The sequence below is a fragment of the Calonectris borealis genome, chromosome 20 (genome assembly GCF_964195595.1).
Source record: "Calonectris borealis chromosome 20, bCalBor7.hap1.2, whole genome shotgun sequence".
NCBI lineage: Eukaryota > Metazoa > Chordata > Aves > Procellariiformes > Procellariidae > Calonectris > Calonectris borealis.
Window position 1 is genome coordinate 10,452,421 of NC_134331.1, and position 18,993 is coordinate 10,471,413.

The window sequence follows — 18,993 nt, forward strand, 5'->3', positions numbered from 1 at the left end:
GTGTGGAGTAGTAATTAAGTATAAACTGTGTGTTTTAGAGGTAGTGATAATTAATTTTAGCTATGGAAACTATAAACAAACGTGGTCCAAGCATGGCTCAGGGACAAATTGCGACCCTATAAGGTAAAGAGGAAATAAGTTCATGAAGAGTTCACTATCCTGCCGACCACCAGAGACCACCCGAGACCCTCAAGGAGACCCTAAAGGCTTTAGTGCGCATGTGTTTAAGATAATGTAATATTATAATTAGTTCTCGGAAATGTAATGAATATGTAAAAGAGAAATTTAAAATATGTATGAGAAGCATGGATATAAACAGAAAGGTGACTAGACCAGGTGTGCTTGATTTGTGGCAAGTCCACCAAGCCTGAATAAAACAATGTCTCTCGTGAGTGTGTGGAATTAGTTACTTGCACGCCGGGCACGAATCCGCTTTTCGGACAACATAGGGACGTGAAGGCTCTGGGAGCTGCTGTGGGAGCGTGGTTTGCACACCAAGAGCTGCGAGGCGCATATGCAGCGGTCATGGTGGGAGAGAGCCAGCGAAAGTTTCTAACTGAGCTCGTTAAGGAGCTCCTTTCTCTTGCAAAAAAACATGTGAAAATATAAAACCAGCGGAAACCCTCTGGAAAAAGGCTCTTTTACATTTGGTGGGTGTGGGACAGGGAGGAGAGATGCTCTTGCATCCCTGTCCTGGCCCGTGGGAAGCCAGACGGATGCTCAAGCCCACCCAGCCCTAGCCCCACCCTGCAGCCTGGCTCTAACTGACAGCTCCAGCAACGGGAATGCCCCTGGATAAACCTGGTGTCGTGGTTTAACCCTAGCCAGCAACTAAACCAGGACACCTGGGAAAGATATTTCCATCCCAAAGATATTTCCAGCACCTTTCTTCAGGGCTGCTGTGCTGATGGGTCTGAGTTAAATGGAACTGATGGCAGCAAAGCTTTAGAAATTATCAATAAAATGAATAATACTGAATTGCTGAGACGAGCTGATATTTGCCCAGAGCCCCGGAGGAACTCAAGCATGAAATTGCTAAATTATTATCTGTGGTTGGAACTGACTGCTCAGAGCTGCTGCAGTACCAGAGGAATAAAAAAAAAAAAAAAAAAAGAAAAAAAAAAAGACACTGATTTCCAAAAAGAGCTTCAGGGAGATGAAGGGAATTACAGACCAGGAGGCCCGACATCCCTCCTGGGCAAAGAACGATAAGAGTAGCAGAGCGATAACAGGTATAACGGGGAGGGACTGACACGGCTTTTGCAGAGGAAAGCAGACCTCAAGCCCTCTGGGGGAATCCCTACATCCATAGCCAAGGGTGATGTGGGTGTTCCTGTCTAACTGGATTTGCAAAAGTCACTGGATAAGACTCCTCCCCAAGGCACTGATGGAAGCCAAACTGCCATAGCATGAGTGAGACAGCCCGCAAATAGCCTCCGAGCTGCTTAAAAGGCAGGAATCAAAGACTGTGAATAACCACTCGACGTCCACAGCGCTGCGATGTCTGCAGAGGGGTCCGTGCTGGGCTGACGCGGCTCAGGTGTGTGATACAGAAGTGTTGATGGAGGGAGGTGACAGCCCCTGCAAAGGGTGCTTGGCCCCCCGCCGGGGCTGAGCAGCAGCTGGCTGGAGACACGGGAGCTGAGCAATGCTGAGCAAGGCAGCTCCATCCTTCCAGCTCGAAAGGAGAAATGGGAAAGATGCAGAGAAAATAGTTCGGGGAGATTTCTGCACAAAGGATGACGAGCAGGGGCTCATTATCAGGGTGGGGAGGAGGAGGTGGACGGGGGGACGTGGGCTCTTCCTCCCTGCATCGAAATGAGAGGGCGCTATGTAAAATGAGGCAAGCTCATAAGAAAGAAAAGGTGCTACTTCTACACGTGACATCTCATCAAACCACAAACCAGGTCATGCCAGGATGCTGAGGGTGCTAAAAGTTTACATGAGACCAAAAAATGACAAGACAAATCAATGAAACAAAAAAAATCCATCCCAAGGTTTCCGTCAGATGCTCTCAGGACAGGATACTGGGTTAGATGTTTCTGCTCTGACACCCTCTGGGGAGGAAATGAGTGACATGGAGGAGAAATTTCCACTCTACCTGTGACTGCAGCTGGTTGGGGTGGGATGAGGGAAATCTGGGGGTGTTCGGAAGTATTTCACACTGTGCTATTTGCAAGCTGCAAAGGCTGGCTGCCTTTGGCTGCTGCAGCATCAAGGAGCCTGGGGAGGTTCCCTGCTCTGCCCATGGCTCGCCTCGCTGTCACTTTTGGGGCAAACGCTGGTCCCTGCAGCCATCAGCTGCGGACGAGCTACAGCTCTGCCCTGGTGTCCCACAGAGTTTTCCACTCTTTGCTAAGAGCCACGGTCCACAGCTAGGCTCAAGGCCCCTAAAAACACCTTAGCCAGCTCAAGCCCGGGATGCCCCAGGAGGGAGGCAGGGTTGATTCCCCATCCCTCTGCTCCCGCGGGCCCCGCAGCAGGGCACACGCCATGGGGGGGCCGAGCCCGGTGCTCAGGGGATGTCTCTGAAGCAGCACTCACCCTTTCCAGCTCCTTAACCAGGATCCTGACCAGGATGGAGCTGTAACTGGGATTCTGGTCGATTTTTTTATGCAGGGTCCATCGCAGCATCCCTGAGAAGTGAAAGCCAAGAGAGGTCAGGTTGCAGAGCAGCGCAGCGATGGGTCAGGAACAGCGTTTGACAGAGGAATCAGCAGACCTGGGCACTGTTGCTGCAAAAATCACCCACTGGGATGCTACATTGACATCACTATCAGAGCTAAAGCAGCCTTCTCCGTCCTCTGCTTCAATAAGTGACCCTCTGCAAGGGACAAGTCATGCTGCTGCCCTGATTCCGGATGCAGCATTGATGTATCCTACCTCTAACACTGGGAAAACTTTGGAGAAAGGTCCCAGAAATCCTAGGGATGGGGGGATGGAGATAAGCAAGGCAGGGCAATGGGCATGGAGTTTGTTTCATATTCCCTCTGTTGCTCTGACTGCCCGCTTTCACCGCCTGCCCCCAGGAATTTGGGTTCCTGCTACTCCCAGCACACAGCACCTGAACGCTGGCTGCCAGTAGCTCAGATTCAGAGTAAGGACCACAAAGCAGCTCAGTCCTGCAGATGTCAAGGCTCATTCCAGACAAAATCAAATTTAATTAACTGTAAAATATTCCATGCGCTCCAAGTAAAATGAATTTTTCAAAATCAATTAAATTTCCTAAGGCTGTGGCAGTCCAGTTACTGGGTCAACTAGAGTTTTGTTCTCCAAAACCGTAACACAGGGATTTCAATTGTCTCTTTAGCGAGGAGCTGAGCAGTGTGTGGCAAAGCGATACCCCCGCAAGGACAGACGGGGAGACTCCAGCTCAGAGGCATTAAGTGAGTTGGATGGGGTCACTTGGTGTCGGAGCTGGGAAGAGCATCACAAACTCTGGCATTTGATGTCCCACCTCAACACTGGACCCCCTGAGCGAGTGAAGGGTATAGAGGATGTAACAGCCACGTAGAGGAGGGATGAAAGCTGCTGAGGTTGGTGCACAGCAGACACCAGGAGCTTGCGAAAGATTTAGCACCTCCGAGAGCAGGTTAGAGCAGTGCCAGGGAGGTGAGGCCACCCCGTGTCCCCCATACCCTGGTGCCATCTGAAAGAGGGGAGCTTTGGGGCCAAGCAATGCCCCAGCGAGGCAGCACCGGGGACGGCGGGTGCTGAGCCCCGGGAGCCGTGCCAGGGGTCCGCCTTACCTCGGTCGCACTGGCAGGCGGGGTGGTGCCCGTCCAGCTCTCGCAGCAGAGTGCGGACGCGGCGCAGGATGTCGGACTCCACCTCTGCGGGGACGAAGAGGACATGAGCAACCAGGCCAGCACCCCTGGGAGACCGGTACCCAGGGACAAGCCACCCTACAAATGCCACCCACCAACTGGTGGCCCCTGGAGCCATACTGGAGAGCAAAGCGCTCCTGCAGGGACGTGGTGGTAGAGAAGCTCTGCAGAGGACTGCTCATGCTTGAGCTCTGCAGAGCCCCTCTTTCCCCTTGTTCAATAAAAAAATCACACATCAAATATAGATCCTAACAAAATTAAACCACAGCTTGGCACCATGAAAGGGCAGAAACACCTCTGTGTTTTGGCACTGCATGGATTCAACCTCATACCCTTTGCAAAGAGCACTCTTGCAACAAGGTCTGCTGCCCGCATCGGCAGCTCACCCCTCGTGGGAAACCCAGACAGAGCCACCAGGCTGGGCATGTCACCTCCTGCCTTCCACACGCGACCCCTCACAGCCTCTCCCCGACGTGCGACCACCTACCCGTGGGCCCCCAGCACCTTCTGCTCCCCCGGGCAGGGACCCGAGGTCGGTGCTTCTGCCTGGTAACCACCACACGCGCTTCGTACGCACCAAAACCAAACTGCATCCTGCTCTCGGCCAAAAATAAGTCTGACAATCTCAGACCCAGTTTGGGGTATGACTCGTATGTGGGGTGAGGACTCGTGGTCACGAGTGAGCTCGCATGACAGCTGGCTGGCCGACACTTCACAGATGTAAAACGAAAGTCAGCCCTGAAAGCACGTGCGGTATCGTCCGGGAAAGCTGCAAGGTCCCTTTAGTCCACCACGGCCTGTCTTTGTGTCCCTTCTTACACTGGGCTTCTCTTTCCCTATTGGCAAAAAGATTCTTGTTCCTTTGTAATTAAAAAAAACCATTATATAAAGGTGGGTATTATTAGGTGATGTTCTCCTTCTGCAGGAAGTTGTAGGCTGGAGCAGCCAGAACATGGCCTGATCCAGGGGAGGATCTCAGATGTTTGTGGTAACCACATCCCAGGGCCCTTTCCTGGGGCAGGTTCCTGCCTCTGTGTTCACCGTTGGGGTCCAGACCATTGCCAGCAGTGGCTGAGCAGGTTTCACCTGCGTGGCAAGGATGCAAACAAGGAGCAATTTATCCAGGTCCTAAGGGAGCTCCAGACACATACTGCCCGATCTGAGTTGTCTCATCCACACGGGATTGCTTTTTGGGATTGGTGTCATTACCACCACATTTCCTGCCCAGTTTTGCTCCTCAATTTGCTCATTCCCTCCACGCCCTCTTCTGCCACAGCTCCATCTTCCCTAACATCAGAGAGATGGCAGGAGGACAGTGGTGGGCACTCGTCTTTACCTACAAGAAACAGAGGAGGCAACCAGGGTGACACTGTTTAAGAGCTGTGCTGAAGGACCACAGCTTCCAAACATCCTTCCTTGGCTCTGGAAGGAGATAAAGCCAACTGGGCTGGTCCGGCCATCTCCAGTGAGTGCTCCTGTGGGCAGAGGACCATCAAGACATGATCATGCAGGAGATGAGGCAGCTTTGAGTTTCTGCCCCCTTATCCCATGCAGACCCATGCACCGTCTCAGGTGCTTTGAAGCGAAAACCAGAGACGATCTTTTGCTCTTCTGTGTCTTTTAGAGGGTGTGTGGGCCCAGGGTCGTCATGCAGGGGAGTGGACATGGCACCCCAGAGTTGCCACCATTCCCACCGGCACTGCAGAGCAGGGAGCAGGAGCACTTTGGCCCTCACAGCATCCTTACTGCCTCCTTGTCACCAGCCCGCAGGGCAGGCAGCATGCCCAGACACATGACAAGCCACCCTTGCCCTCTCCAAGCCCAAGACTGCAGTGCCATGGATCCAATGAGATGGTGACCAGGGCATAGGGGCAGCAGATACAAGCCCTGCATAAAAGACAACTGGGAAATGCAAGATTTGAAGTATTGGGGATGGCCTATTCCTGAGTACACCCCGATAGCCAAAATCATTCTCCTATTTACTGACCCCAGGGAAGTACATCCCCTTAAGGATGCTTGTGCGGAGGATTCATTCAATTCAGGCTTCTTCTGCAGAGCAGTACTTACTGCTGTGGCTTCAGTCGAAGCTATGTCAGAAAACAGCCACAAACTCGGGTTCACGATTATTCACATGTGGTGGCAAAGTTGTGTGTGCGTCCACGGGAAGTCCCATCTCTGCCAGCACAGTTCATGCCCCGTACCCAAACGGGGAGAAACTACGGCGCAAAAATGTCCTTTGAAATGGGATTTTTCTCATTTTGGAAGTGTCATTCAGGGAAATGTCAAAATTTTGCTTTGGAAATTTGTATTTTCTCTCCTTTTTGTTTTCTCTCCAGTGATTTTGTAAAGCTCCTCAGTTTCACTATTATGTTCGTTGGTTTTGCACTAGGGAATTACACAATAATAGACTATTTGAAATTTCCTATTCTTTTCATTTGTGTGTGTTTTTAATTACCAGGGGAAGCTTTTCCTGAGCACAGATATAAATGCTGTCCTCTTTTTCTAAATCAAAGTGACTACAGTCATGATACGGTGAGGTTTCTTCACGGGGAGCAGAGCGTCAAAGCGTTCGTTCCAATACAAACAAGAGGCACTTTGATCTAAAAACAGTCTCCACCTACCAGCAACAAACAGTAGTGGCTTAGAAATGAAATAAAACCTTTCAATGTTGATATCCTGACCTCGGGGTGCCGGGAGACCAATACCACCTTGTGAAACAGCATGAAAATAAAACACAGATGGGAAAAAAAATGGACACATAAAAATACAATAAAACATAAAACTGCTTTAAAATTCAAATGTGAATCGTTGCCAGATGATTTCAAAGTGCCCCGCTACAGCAGATCTTTTGGCTGCCCCTCAGTTGCTTCGTGCCTCGTTTCCCACCTATCTAGCAGAGTCTGCCAACACCTTGCGAAGAGCAAGATCTACCCCGCAGCAATGAATCCTCCTTAGATATCCACGTATTTTATCGAGGGCAATCGAGGCACAAGAAGGTGGATGAGGTGGGTTCATTTGGTTGGGACCCCCCCGTCCTGGCACCCCTGGGGGCTGAGCATCACCCACCTGTGCTCTCCATGGCCGGGCTGAGGCTGCAGCACGGGGCGGGTGCGGTGGCCGCAGGGCGTCTGCAATGATGGGGTGAGTGCGCAGCTGCTCCTCACTCCACACGGGCATGGCCTTGGGTCCTGTGTCTCGCCTGCAAAAAAATAGGGCAGGCTGGGTTCAGGCTGGTGGTGGAGATCAGGGTCAGCCTGAACCCTGGGGGGGAGCACAAAGGCACCGGGACACCATGGGCATGGGACCCCAGCGTGGAGGATGTCCGGCAGGGAGGCAGAACCCTAAGGGTGAGCACAGCATGTCTCAGGGGCTGTGTTTCACTGGAGAAAGCTTCAGCTCAAAGCTGAACTCGTCTGAACGCTTGGCCCTCAAAGCCTCCCGCAGCAAGGGTGCCCCCAGGGATGAGCATCATCACCGAGCAGGGCAGGATCGGGAACCTTGTCCTCCCCAGGATTTAAGAAGAAATGTTCAGGTTAAGTCAAACTGAGTCTGAAATGCAAAGTCCAACCAGAAAAAGAAAAAAAAAAAAGGAGCCCAAATTTCCATGAGGTTTCTATGCTTGTTGTGCTAATCCACTGCCGTCCTGATCCAGCATCCCAGAGAAACAAACCCTGAGGAAAGCTCGGGAGCTGGTTACGCTGCAGAAAGAAGCCAGCCTGGAGCCGGACGGCTTCCCTTGCCCTCATTGTTTTCTCCAAAGAAAGAGGAAAAAAGAAATAATCCCAAGAGCTGAGGAGGAAGGAAGGGAGATTTGCCTGTGACACGACCACAAGCAGGCTGGGGAGCCGGCACGGGGCAGCCGCGGGGGAGCAGAGAAGATGCCGACATCTTCTATGTGAAATACCACCGCTGAGATGCTCAGCTGTAGCGATCTACCCCACAACCGGGTCCCTCCCGGCCCGCAGCTCCGGTGCCTTGTGGTCCTGCCCCCCCCGTGCCCACGGCGAGGCAGCGTCTCCCGCAGTGCGTTGCCCTCTCCCGTCTCCCCAGCCATGGGCACAGCAGCAACCGCAGGACTGTGCTGCCTGTACTTACAGCCTGAGTGAGCTGCAACACTGCTTGCAGCATTTCTAGATTGAGGCTTTTCTTGCCTGCAGGTTTTGCCCTCTCTTCTTGCCCTTAGAGATGGATAAAAACCCAGCCCATAGCTCTGAATTCTGTGATTTCCCTGAAACACCCACATTTGTGGCTGATAACAGGGAGCCCACCTCCAGCGGTCCCCAAACCAGCACGGGCAGCAATAACAACGCAGTCCCATCAATCCTCCGCGTCTCTCCAAGCACAATAAGGCCATCAGCCCACGCTTGTGCTCATGTCTCTGCTTTAGGATTCGCTCTATTGAATTTGTAGATTTAAGACCTAACTGTACCCAGCTAGGTCCTAAATCTATAAATAACCATCACCAAATCCAACAGCTCTGTGGCTGCAGGGGGAGATGGATGGACGCGCACAGGAACGCCCCTGCCACGCACCACTCGAGCCCCGAGAGCATCCTGCTCTCAGCAGTTTCAGAAGCTCATTAAAGGTTTCCTGCAGCACGTGAAGTTTTCAAAACCCACCCCAGACCCATGTGGCCTTTATTTCTGGCCCTGGGGCTGGATAACAAGGCCTGGCGCCCAGCCACCACGGTGGATTTCCACCGCCCGCTGGGCAGCAGCGCCGTGGGGCAGCTCCCGGCCGCAGCTGAAAGTGGAGAGGACAAGGGAGGCGAGGACGGTCCTTCTGCAGGCCAGGGGCTTACTACAGCAAAACCCATGCCTCTGCTTGCATGGCTGGCAAGCAGCTTGGTCCAGGGCCAGGAGTAGGGAGGAGATGCCAACCTCCATCAGCTGAATGCAACCGACCTGGGAGTCGCATCTCTGCGGCACGTGGGTACCGCTGCGGTGATGGACGTGCCCTTTCCTCCAAGGTGACTGCCCTGGGGTGCACCGGGGGTGCGTAGCAGGGCAGACGGTGTCTACTAAGGTCAGTAAACCATTTCCCGCTCCGCACCCCACGCTGATGGCAGCAGCTCTGCCTGCGGGTGAGTCGCGGTGCTGCCCACAGGTTGTTCCTGCCTGTGGCACAGCCACCCGCCTTCCCCCTCGCACCCACACTGCCACCCCTGGCTGGGAACCGGATGACTCTCCGGAGGTGCTCAGCACCCTGGGTGCAGAGTGGTGAGCAAGGGAAGGATGCTCTCACACCCCAGCCACAGCCGAATGCAGAGCTGACAGCCTGCACCAAGCATCACCCGTCTGTCTGCGGACAAACTGGGCTTTGCTTCTACAGGCAGAAGTGGGATGTGCCTCTTGGTATGCCGGCGTCTGGGCCAGAGGAGGAGAACATCAATTAATCCTCCTAGTTTTAAAAATTATAGATCACTCTCTTGAATGACTGTCTACAGAAGAAAAGTGAATGATTCTCATAATCCCTTGCATGCGTAAGAGCACCAAACACCGCGCAGCAGCGTTGCGCAGCCCGTGAGCTGCACCACGGTTCTCAAAATGATATTTCCTGCTGGGAAAAGTGCTGCGGTCCCTGATGCAGCGGGAGACCCACGGTGCCTGTGCTGAGCAGTGGAGCCGGGGATGCACGCCGGGCTCCTCCGGCGCGCCTGCCTCGGGGCTCGGGGAGGCTGCCTGCCGAATCGAAACACAGCCTGCTGCTAATTGCGTCGGTGGTTTTCCACATCCGCATCCTACCTGCCCGCGCGTGGGAGGGGAGCTGGTGACCAGACGTGGAATCTGCTCGCTAGCGCTCTGTTTCCAGATTTAGAAAAGGGCTCAACAGGGCAAGAGCGATGTGAGCTCCTCCTTCCTGAGAAACTTCGGTTCTCAGTTCTCCTGTCTGCTTAAAAAGTGCTGGCTTTCCTCACTGTCGGCAAAGAGGAGCTGAGATTGAATCCATAGTCCGCCTGCCTGCTTGCGTCTCCCAAGAAAATTCAACATAAAATGCCAAAAACTGGTCTCCAGCATATTCAAAGTCCAGTCATGCCATTTGCGAGAGGACAGGCAAATGTTGTATGGGAAGAGACATGAAAAGACATACATGGAAACAGGCTGGTGAGGAAGACTGGGGTCAGTCTGGTTTCTGCTGGGCACGAGCTGCTGGTTCTTGCTTGGCCTGGCCGTAACCAGCACAGGGACCTAAATGAGCAGAAAATCACCCATTTTCACTGGGGACGTTTTCTGCTGGCTTTTCTCCCCAAGGGTGAGGGTACCAGGGCTACCAAAGGAGGAGGAGGGATGGAGGGCTGAGGATGGGAAGGGCTGAACAGCATCAGCCCCAGTTCGGAGCCGTTGAGACAGCAGGACCACATTTGCCCTCCCCAGCCACAACAGACGGGGATGCTGCGTGCCCTTCCCTCCTGGGCTTCAGCAGGACTTTCCCGAGAGCAGCTGGCCCTGCAATCACCCTGACACAAATCCAAACCCAGTACCATGGCGAGGAAGGCTCTGAAGATGCAAGAGCCTGTGCTGTAACCAAGGACTAAATTCAGCCTTTGCACGGAGCATATACAAACAGTTCCTTGCCCGTGGATGTGTAGGCTGCTCCCCAGCCAAGGTGTATGGGTAGGTTTTGAATAACATTAATGAAGCCAGGCTGATTTATGCCAGATGATCTGACCTTGGCACCTCTTTGGCTGAGCAGAGAGTGGCAGGGAGCAAAGACCCAACCTACACACCCCTGGGAAGGAGACTGCCAGCCCCTGCCCTGACAGTGACGCTGCTCTGGGCAGAGGCTGACCATAAGGGATGAAGCCCATCACCCGGCAGGAGGGATTCCTTGAACCCCACCTAGAAGCCCTGTGTCACTGCAGGGACACAATAACCACTCGAAGCTCCAATGATGCACTTAGAGCTGCTGATTTGGGTGAAAAAGCATTTTAGCAGAGGATGTGTGGAACTGCAGCACACACCATGGAGATCCCAGTGCTGGTGTCAGAGCAGTGGGAGATGACACCCACTGGCATCCAGAAACCTGGGGTGTAAGAGGATCCCTATCACTGCACCAGGCTGTTTCTTGGCCTGCTGAGACAGGATCAGTCCCCAACACCTACCCTGTGCTCTGCCTGCCAGGCTGTTCCCAGCACTCAGCAGCCATAAATCCCCTGGGAGACCAGATGCGACACACTGGGATGTGATGCTGGGATGCTGGGACCACTCCTTCCCTGGAGAGGATGGAGAGGGAAGTCCCTGCATCCTCTGCATGCAGGGACAAGTCCCTTCTTGCTGAGTCCTTTGCCATTGCCACCTCTTCTGGTCGCAGACCATGGGGCTAAACTCCCCACCTCTGCACTTTGTGCCCATCGAGCCCTGACCCACCAGGTGCTGTGAGCCAGCCGGGGGGACCCCATGCCCATGGCTTGCTCAGGTGCTGCGTGGGGATGGCAGGCACAGAGACGGTTTGAGCTGCACTGCAGCCCCCCACTTCCCACCCAGGGGTCTGGGCGAGCCAGGTACCCTCTCCCAGGTTTGCACTGCTGGCCTGGTGTCTCACGCAGGGACATTCTCAGCCAAGGGGACTTCACCGAGTCTCTAGAACCAGACCCTCCACATTAACTGTGCCACATCCCCACAGCCCAGCGCAGCAGGCAGGGGTTGCTGCTGACAGCAAGCCTCAGCGCAGTCCCCGGAGAAAGGGGAGCACAAGACATCAGAGCCCTCCACTACAGACAGCCCTCTCTGCCTGCCTCGCCTCTCCCAAAGTGACTGATCCCTGGCACAAGTGGAGGGATATTGTCCCCATTTCTGGGGTTGGACTCTGCACTGGTCCTAGTGCCTGGTGGACTAACTCAGACCTGCAAGAGAGAAGGTCGCAGGTTTTCGCCTGGGAACTCCTGCCCCGCTCCCCCGAAGGCTGGGGACAGGATCCCCCATCACAGCCTGGCCCTGCACCCACCCTGCTGCGAGTGGGACCAGAGGGACCAAGGACCCTGTCCCAAACCTGCCCGGCTCCAGGCTGCACTCACCTTCCCTTGCGTCCTTCCAGCTCCCAGGATCGCAGCTCCCTTCAGGGCACAAGACCGTCCCAGCAGGCACATTGCGAGGAGGAGGAGGGAGGAGGCGGCGGTGGATCAGGCGCAGCCGAAGGGCACTGGCTCCTTTGCCGAGGTGCAGCAGGCGGGAGCTAGACAGCGAAGCAGCGATCCCCGCGGCATCTGCACTGGAGCCCACGCGCAACGCCGCCGAGCACGGACGGGGCTCGCTTCTGCTCTGTGTGCATGTGTCGGAGCTCACCAGTGACCACAAGCTTTCTACCCAGAAACAGGAAGGGCTCACAGGCCCCAGCCAACACACATGACCGTGGGGAGACGATAGATGAGTCGAGGGGAAATATGACGGGGCATAAAAGCAAGCCCTGCAAAAGTGCCGGCGAGAGGCAGAAGCGGCTCAGTTCCCTATCCACACCTGTGAGGGCTCCTCCGCTTTCTGTCCCCCTCCTCCCCCCTTGGATCTCTTCCCTTCCCTGCAGGAGACACGAGACACATTTCATCCCATAACTGGTTATTTTGCTGTCTCCCAGCTCAGCAAGACCAGAGTCTTCTCTGCATTCATCCCACTTCTTTGCAGAGCTGCAAATCCCCGCTTCCTCTCTGCAATTCTTAAAATACCCATGGCATCAGCTGTATTTTATTTCATTTGCAGGAAAAAATTAAAATTAAAAAGGAAGGGCGAGAAGGGAAGTCACATTCCTCCCTTCAGTTTTTAATAACTATAAGGTTTTTTAGTGAAAAAGTCACCTTAGTGACTTGAAAGCCACCTCTCCCAAGAGTTTGGGGTAGTTATGGGAGCCATCTGGCTATATTCTTAAAAATGAAGAACTTTGCATTGAAAGCACAGTTCACCATGGAAACTGGCAGATAAGACTGTGGGTTAAAGGGCTTTGCAGCCTCATCCTCCTTTTCCAAACCACCAGGGTGGTAGAGAGAGCGTGAGCAGAACCTGGCTGAGCATCGGGTGCTGAGCACCCCATAAACCCATCCTCAGTGTCCCTCCTCTGCAGGGCGGCAGTTAATGGAGACCCAGAGTTGGGGAACAGTTTGTGACCACTGCTCTAATTTAGCCGAGCTAATACAAGATGAGGAGATGAGGAGATGGGGCTGGGATCCTCCAGTCTGCCTCCCTCCTCACCTCTCCATCCTCCCAATGCTCACCTCGTTGAACCACCTTCCTCCTGAGCAGAGGTTCCCCATTTGCGTCATACTCTGGCCCAGGCCTGCACAAGGAAATAGTCACCTTCCTCCAGGGTTGTCCCCTCCCCAGTGCTTATAGCCAGTGAGGCATGGTGGGGAGACCACACCAATGCCCTCTCCTTTCTGTGGGGGCTGGTCATTAACAGCACAGACAGCAACGACACTGGGATGAGGCAGTTTCAGCAGATCACGCATTACCCTATTTGCTTTTTGGATGTGCCTGGAGGGTCCCAGCTATGGCTGGGTGGGCACCACCAGGTTGTGCAGACAGAAGGTCATTGATCCCTGTAGGGTCATCGGTCCCTACTGCATGCAGAGACCAGGCTGGGCTGCACCAGCTGCTCTTGTCCTCCATGAAGAAGGATCCTCTGCCCTTGTTAGCCCTGCTAGATTGTTTTAATTATAACATGGGCTAGCACCCTTATGGGTGGCAGGATGCGTCACCTGCATCCCAAAGGGCCCTGGTTCGGGCTCAGCACTATGCGGTCCCACGCCAGCGGAGAGCTCGCCTGGCCACCAGCCTCCACGCACCCCTGAGCGGCTGTAGCCTGAGCAGAGACAGTCAGAGCAAGGCATCGCACAGTCACAGCCTCACCACCAAGAAAGCCGGGGGATTTTCAGAAGTGCTGCAACACACTGTCAGCAAACACCCAAAAGCCTCTTCGAGTTGCAGCCTGACCAGGACCAGAGATTGGTCCCAGGAGGCCATGTCCCACCCCACAGCAGCCCAGGTCCCCCAGCCTGTTCCATTCTGCTGACCATTACGACAAAGCCCAGCCAGGCAAACTTCCCAGCGAGCAAGTGGCACAGCAATGGGATTGCCTCCCCAGCCTGGTGCACCCGCTGGAGGAACAGTCCAGCTCTGCAGGAAAGCACGTTCCTGTCCCAAGGAAAGGATATTCCCCTCTTAGCTCCAATCCATGGCAGGAGTTGAAGCTCAGTCCTTTTTAAGCCCTCAGTATGCAAGGATGCTGGGGTGGGACTGAAAATCCCATGGCAGAAGGATGGAGATGTGTCCAGCCACATGAATCATCTCAACCCCATCCTACTCAGCGGAGAGAAGTGACTCAGGCTGTCCCCTGGAAACATTCGACATGGGGACACACAGCCTCCCCAAAAGACCTGCTGCTCTGTCTCACAAATCATCAAAAGCTGGTGGAAATCGCTAAAAACCAAAACCTCTAGACCAGGTGAAACACACGAGACACAGACCGAGCAATGCAGAAATATCTGAAGCCATGAAAGACAACCTAAAGCCAAACCCTTTGGGAGCGGGAGCTGGGCTGGCAGCAAACGGGTGGGCTCCCTTGGGAAGTTCGGTCTCACCGTCCTGCCCCAGCTCTCCAACGTGCCCGGGCACCCTCCGCTGCCCAGCACACCCTGGCTTGGGTCCCGAATGCCATCACCTGGAGCTGTGCTGACCACGGCCAGCCTTGGGGCATGTCCCCTCTCCCACCTCCCCGCTTCGCCCAAGGACAGCAGTGACACAGCAGGGCAAGCGCAGCCCATGGGGCACACGCGCTTGCTTTCTCTGAGTTATATTTAGTCCCGCTCCAAAGCCAGTCTCTCCACGCCTTCTGCAGCCCTGTATTTAGTTACAAATTCACTACATGGGTACGTCTGAGGTTTCCTGTGGTTGTTTATCAGCTCGACTACAGACGCTCGCAAAGAAAAACCCGCGTATTGCACAGGAACGAAGCACGGAAAGCTGTTCCCCCGGCCGCGCTCCTCCTCTCCCCATCCCACCACCAGTTACTGCCCCGATCCCAACTTTTTCCCATTCCTGCAGCGGAAAACCTGGCTTGCTCGCGATGCGAGGAAGGATCGTACAAATACCATCAGCAGCGGCGAGCGAGCTGTTCAGCGCCGGAGCGTCCTGAAGGGAGACGCGGCAAGTGCTCAGCCGTAGGGGAGACACATGAGCACGTGTATTCGCAGCGTTTCGTCATGAGATGACAGATGTCCTGTAGAGGAGACCAGAATTCGCCACCCCCTCGCTCTGCCCTCCCCCTTCTCCCTGCAGTTGCCTTTGAGCGAGATCGGTTATGAAAGTAGCACATCAGACGCTTCGTCTAACGTTACAAAGCTCCGGGGCGGGTGCCCAGCCCGCGTTTCCTTTTAGCTCTGGCAAGAGCGGCTGGAGCACAAGTATCAAATGTGGGCCAAAGGGGGATTTCTTCACTGCATGAGCTGAAGGGCAGCTTCAAGCGGGCCGTTTCCCCCTGAGCCAACCTGAGTATCTAATATTGCATCCACTGGGCTGCTCAAAACTGCAGCCAATAGCCCCCAAAACTGCTCCTCTGGGATCCAGGGTCACCGCTTACACCAGGACAAGTTAACTGATGCTACAGCAAAATCATCCAGAGGAGTCCATCAGAGGTTTGACATCCTGTTTGCACCCTCCTCTTAAACCGTGTCCATCTGCCAGTGGAGCAGCCGCTGGTTTTGGCCCTGATCCTTACCTCCAGCCCAGCTGCACAGCTCAGGTAGGAAAGGGGGACAAATGCAGCTTTCCAGCCTCCAGCCCTCCTTACTGTCCAGGTGACAGCAGCTCCAGGCTCCCCTGAGGACATGAACCATGGCCAAGGATAAAGACGGAGAGCAGGGGCTGGCTCCATCTCACCTTACATCAGCCGCCCCAGAGCAAGGTGTCTCAGTTAAAATGAAAACTAAGCAAAACTGTGGTTATGAAACTCAAAAACCACATAAAGATCACCTGCCAGGTTGTGTTTAAGAGCCTCATTTCTGGCCCCGTTTGGACAGGCTGCCAGGCTGGAGAAGACCTGCAGAAGAGGCGGGGGGACCACGCGTGCTATGGACCAGCCTGGAGCCCCACTTCTGGACTGCTTTTCAGTTTCAGCTCAAAACCTGGCAGGGCTTGTGGTTTCAGACAGCTCTGATATGAAACCAGATGCTCTCCCTCAGGCTCTCACTGCCAAGGAAACGCATCTCAAGCTCAAACTCTGCTTTCCAGCAACACTTTGCTGTGCCACTTGCCTGCTGGCTGCTCTGGCAAGGCACGTCCCTGCCAGGAGACTCATGCCAACGGAGGAAGAAGGCGAGAATGGCTCTTACAGCCATTTCACTAATGAAACACGTTCGCAGCGCACATTGCAGCGGACGTTCATCTGCCCGTCAGGATTGAATGAGCCCTGAAGCCCTTTGCTAAAGCTGGCGTGGAAGTTGAGCAGCTTCCTGGACACTAACGACTCTTTGGAGACTTCCTCGCCAACGTCACATTTCATTCTTTCTAAGGAAAGAAACGAGTTTTCCGGAAGCATCAGCTTTTTAGATTTAGCATCTATCTTTCCATTCCCAGAGTCGGCTTTGGAAAAAAACAATCGGAGGGAAAAAATAAGTGCGTTTTGAAAACCGCTGCCAGGTTTGATTGCACAAACAGCCCAGGCAAGTGCTGTCCACCTGAGGGGGAAATAAAAGCGGGCAGAGCTCAGGCTCCCAAACGTGGCCAGCCTGGGAGAGGCCAGGCAGGGAGCTGGCTGCTTTCTGGAGGTGGAAGGGGCTGTGGGATGGCACAGCTGCTCCCCATCTCCATACGTTCCCTGAGCAATACCTCACTTGTACAGTACCTTCACCAGCCCGGTCACTGGTGGTACAGCCACTCCACTCTACAGACATGCTCTGTGTCACCAGCCAGGAGAAAGCAGTTGTGTGTTGACAGCAAATCCTTTATCCCTCACAAAGAAATCTGGGGTTTAAACAGCAATTTCAGGGTGTGTTCAGCTGTGGAGCAAGCAGCTCCCACCGGGCTGCAGTGAGATGTGCTCAGGCAGGAGATCACGAACATGGCTGAGCTGGTGCCACAATGTCACGCTGCTGTTCCTTGCAGTGCTCCGGCAGTGGGGCTGGTGGTAGCACATCGGTACCCATCTGCCTTGCCTGACCCACTGGGAGATGGCAAGTGAGACCAGAGGGTGAGGGACCACCATGGGTGTACCTCTATCTAGAAGCCTCAGTGGTGAATCCAGCGCTGTTTATGTCTTAGGTCTTTTCTGCCCCAGGTGATGTGGTGGTGTCTCAGTGCCCTCGGCTCTGCACAGGGTTCCCCTCCATAGCGGAGGAGATTTCACCCAGCCCCTGCTGGAAGCTGCACTCAGGTGGCCAAATCTGCCCAACAGCAGAGGGGAGGGCACTGGGGCTCAGGGAGGGCACAGAGCAATTGCCCATGGGCTTGGGAGGTGGAGGGTGACCAGAGCCAGTGACCCCAGCATGTTGTGTATGGCACCTTCCCCCGTGTCAGCAGATGACCAGGATAGTGGTGTGCACTTGGCATTGCCCTGGCTGTGGGGAACGAACAACGTGACAACTGCTGACAGGGCTAACGTGGAGCGGGAAGAGAAGCAGGTTAGCAAGGAAGGGGAGAATATATAATGTTGCACCAGGAGGACAAGGTCAATAACGAAATTTAATCATATGGTACGGGCAACAACAGAAACCACTGCTTTCAGTAGGACCATGAACACCCCCCAGTAACGCCAGTCTGGACTGAAAAATTACACTAGAGACTCACAAGCAAAACCTGTCCCAGCACAGATCACTCACAACAGCAGCTCCCTTGGAGAGCTCCTGCCCAAACCATGTTTGATGGACGGTGCTGTCTTCAAGGCATGTCACACCTCAAAATAGAAAGACGTGACTCAGCCAACACGGCATCTGCCTTCAGAACAGCCATTAACACCAGCAAAGCTCACAAAAGCAAGAAAGCAACTGGGAAAGCAACTCCCTAGAGCCCCCACGTCTTGGTAGGAGATGTGTCAGCGTTAAGAAGGCTGGACACAACTGAACTGAGAGTCCTGTTGGGTCAGCTCTTTCCCAAACACTTGGAGCAGAGGAGTTCTCATTTCTTGTGAAAATCAGAGCTCCCCTCTGTCAAATCCCCACCGAGGCTGGGCACACGGGCTGCTGGAGAGGGGTGCTGCTGCTGCCCACATCCCAACAGCAGCTGCAAACCCATACAATGATAACTGATAAAAAGTCATTATGGCCCTGCCACCGCAACAGCCGTGCCCACCCCACGTATCAGAAGGTGGTGGGGAGGTGGGAATTCAGTATGTCGCAGGAAGGTGGCACGGCATCCCCTGCCAAAGGGGCCACAGACAGGTTTTGCATCAAGGTCCCTGTCACCAGTGGAGTGAGACGGTGCCCAACACAAGCAGGACTGCTCTGAGATAGCGTTCAGAGGACTCCCAGAGGGAAACCATCTGAACATGAAAGAGAAAATGGAAACTGCTCCAATGGGGATGTGCAAGTTGGTGCCTAGCAATGGGGAACAGTGGCCAGTCATGTCCCCCACAGCCCTTCCCTGAACCAGAGATTATTTTCTTGTAGCAAAAAAGAAAGCAATGTTTCTGTCATTCAACAGCCTCAACATGTTGTCTCATAAAGGAAACCCAAATAAAACCATTGCTAGCTGCCCTATGCTACCACGCTCTGTGCCAAGAAGTCTTCTCCTCTGTCAGATTTGGAGCCATCCAGCCGGGGATGTGGGCTGTGGGCTGTCCCAAACGGACTGATCAACAGGCAACAGACAATGAAGTCTCATCCCTCTGTCTCTTTAGGAGACGGGACTAAAAGAACCAAAATATATGGCAAGCTATTTTGGGGTAGAAACACCACCACAGCTGATCTTCATAGCAGCCCTCCAATACTTGATGGCAGGACAGCCCTGTGCCAGCGCTGGAGCCCCAGCATCTCACGGCTGGCGGGGAGAGGCTGCAGGGCAGAGCCGTGCGGAGGCCAGCGCCTCCTGCGAGCAGCAAGCCCAGGTCTTTGCAGAACAGCTTGAGGCTTTGCGGCCTCAAGCTATTTCCTCAGGTCAAATTAATGCTTGAGAGGAAGCTGTGTAGTTTGGGCAGCTTCATGTGACAGAGCAGACACACTCCAATATTTCACCAAATTGACCCATGTTTT

The 18,993-nt window shown here is 54.1% G+C and overlaps 1 protein-coding gene across 3 annotated transcripts in view; it reads right to left on the minus strand.

Moving 5' to 3' along the window:
* PIK3R6 (phosphoinositide-3-kinase regulatory subunit 6) overlaps nucleotides 1-18,993 on the minus strand; it is a 41,119-nt gene that overhangs the window by 16,779 nt on the left and 5,347 nt on the right. The window contains exons 1-4 of one of the 3 annotated variants that reach the window (XM_075169781.1): nucleotides 11,842-14,491; nucleotides 6,894-7,026; nucleotides 3,750-3,833; nucleotides 2,545-2,636 (exon numbers count right to left, since the gene is read on the minus strand). In XM_075169781.1, the coding sequence (XP_075025882.1) occupies nucleotides 2,545-2,636; nucleotides 3,750-3,833; nucleotides 6,894-6,906 (189 nt within the window). In that variant the 5' untranslated portion in view covers nucleotides 6,907-7,026; nucleotides 11,842-14,491. Of the gene's footprint in view, nucleotides 1-2,544; nucleotides 2,637-3,749; nucleotides 3,834-6,893; nucleotides 7,027-11,841; nucleotides 14,492-18,993 lie in introns of those variants that run through there. The other 2 variants (XM_075169779.1, XM_075169778.1) reach the window with 2 other exon arrangements.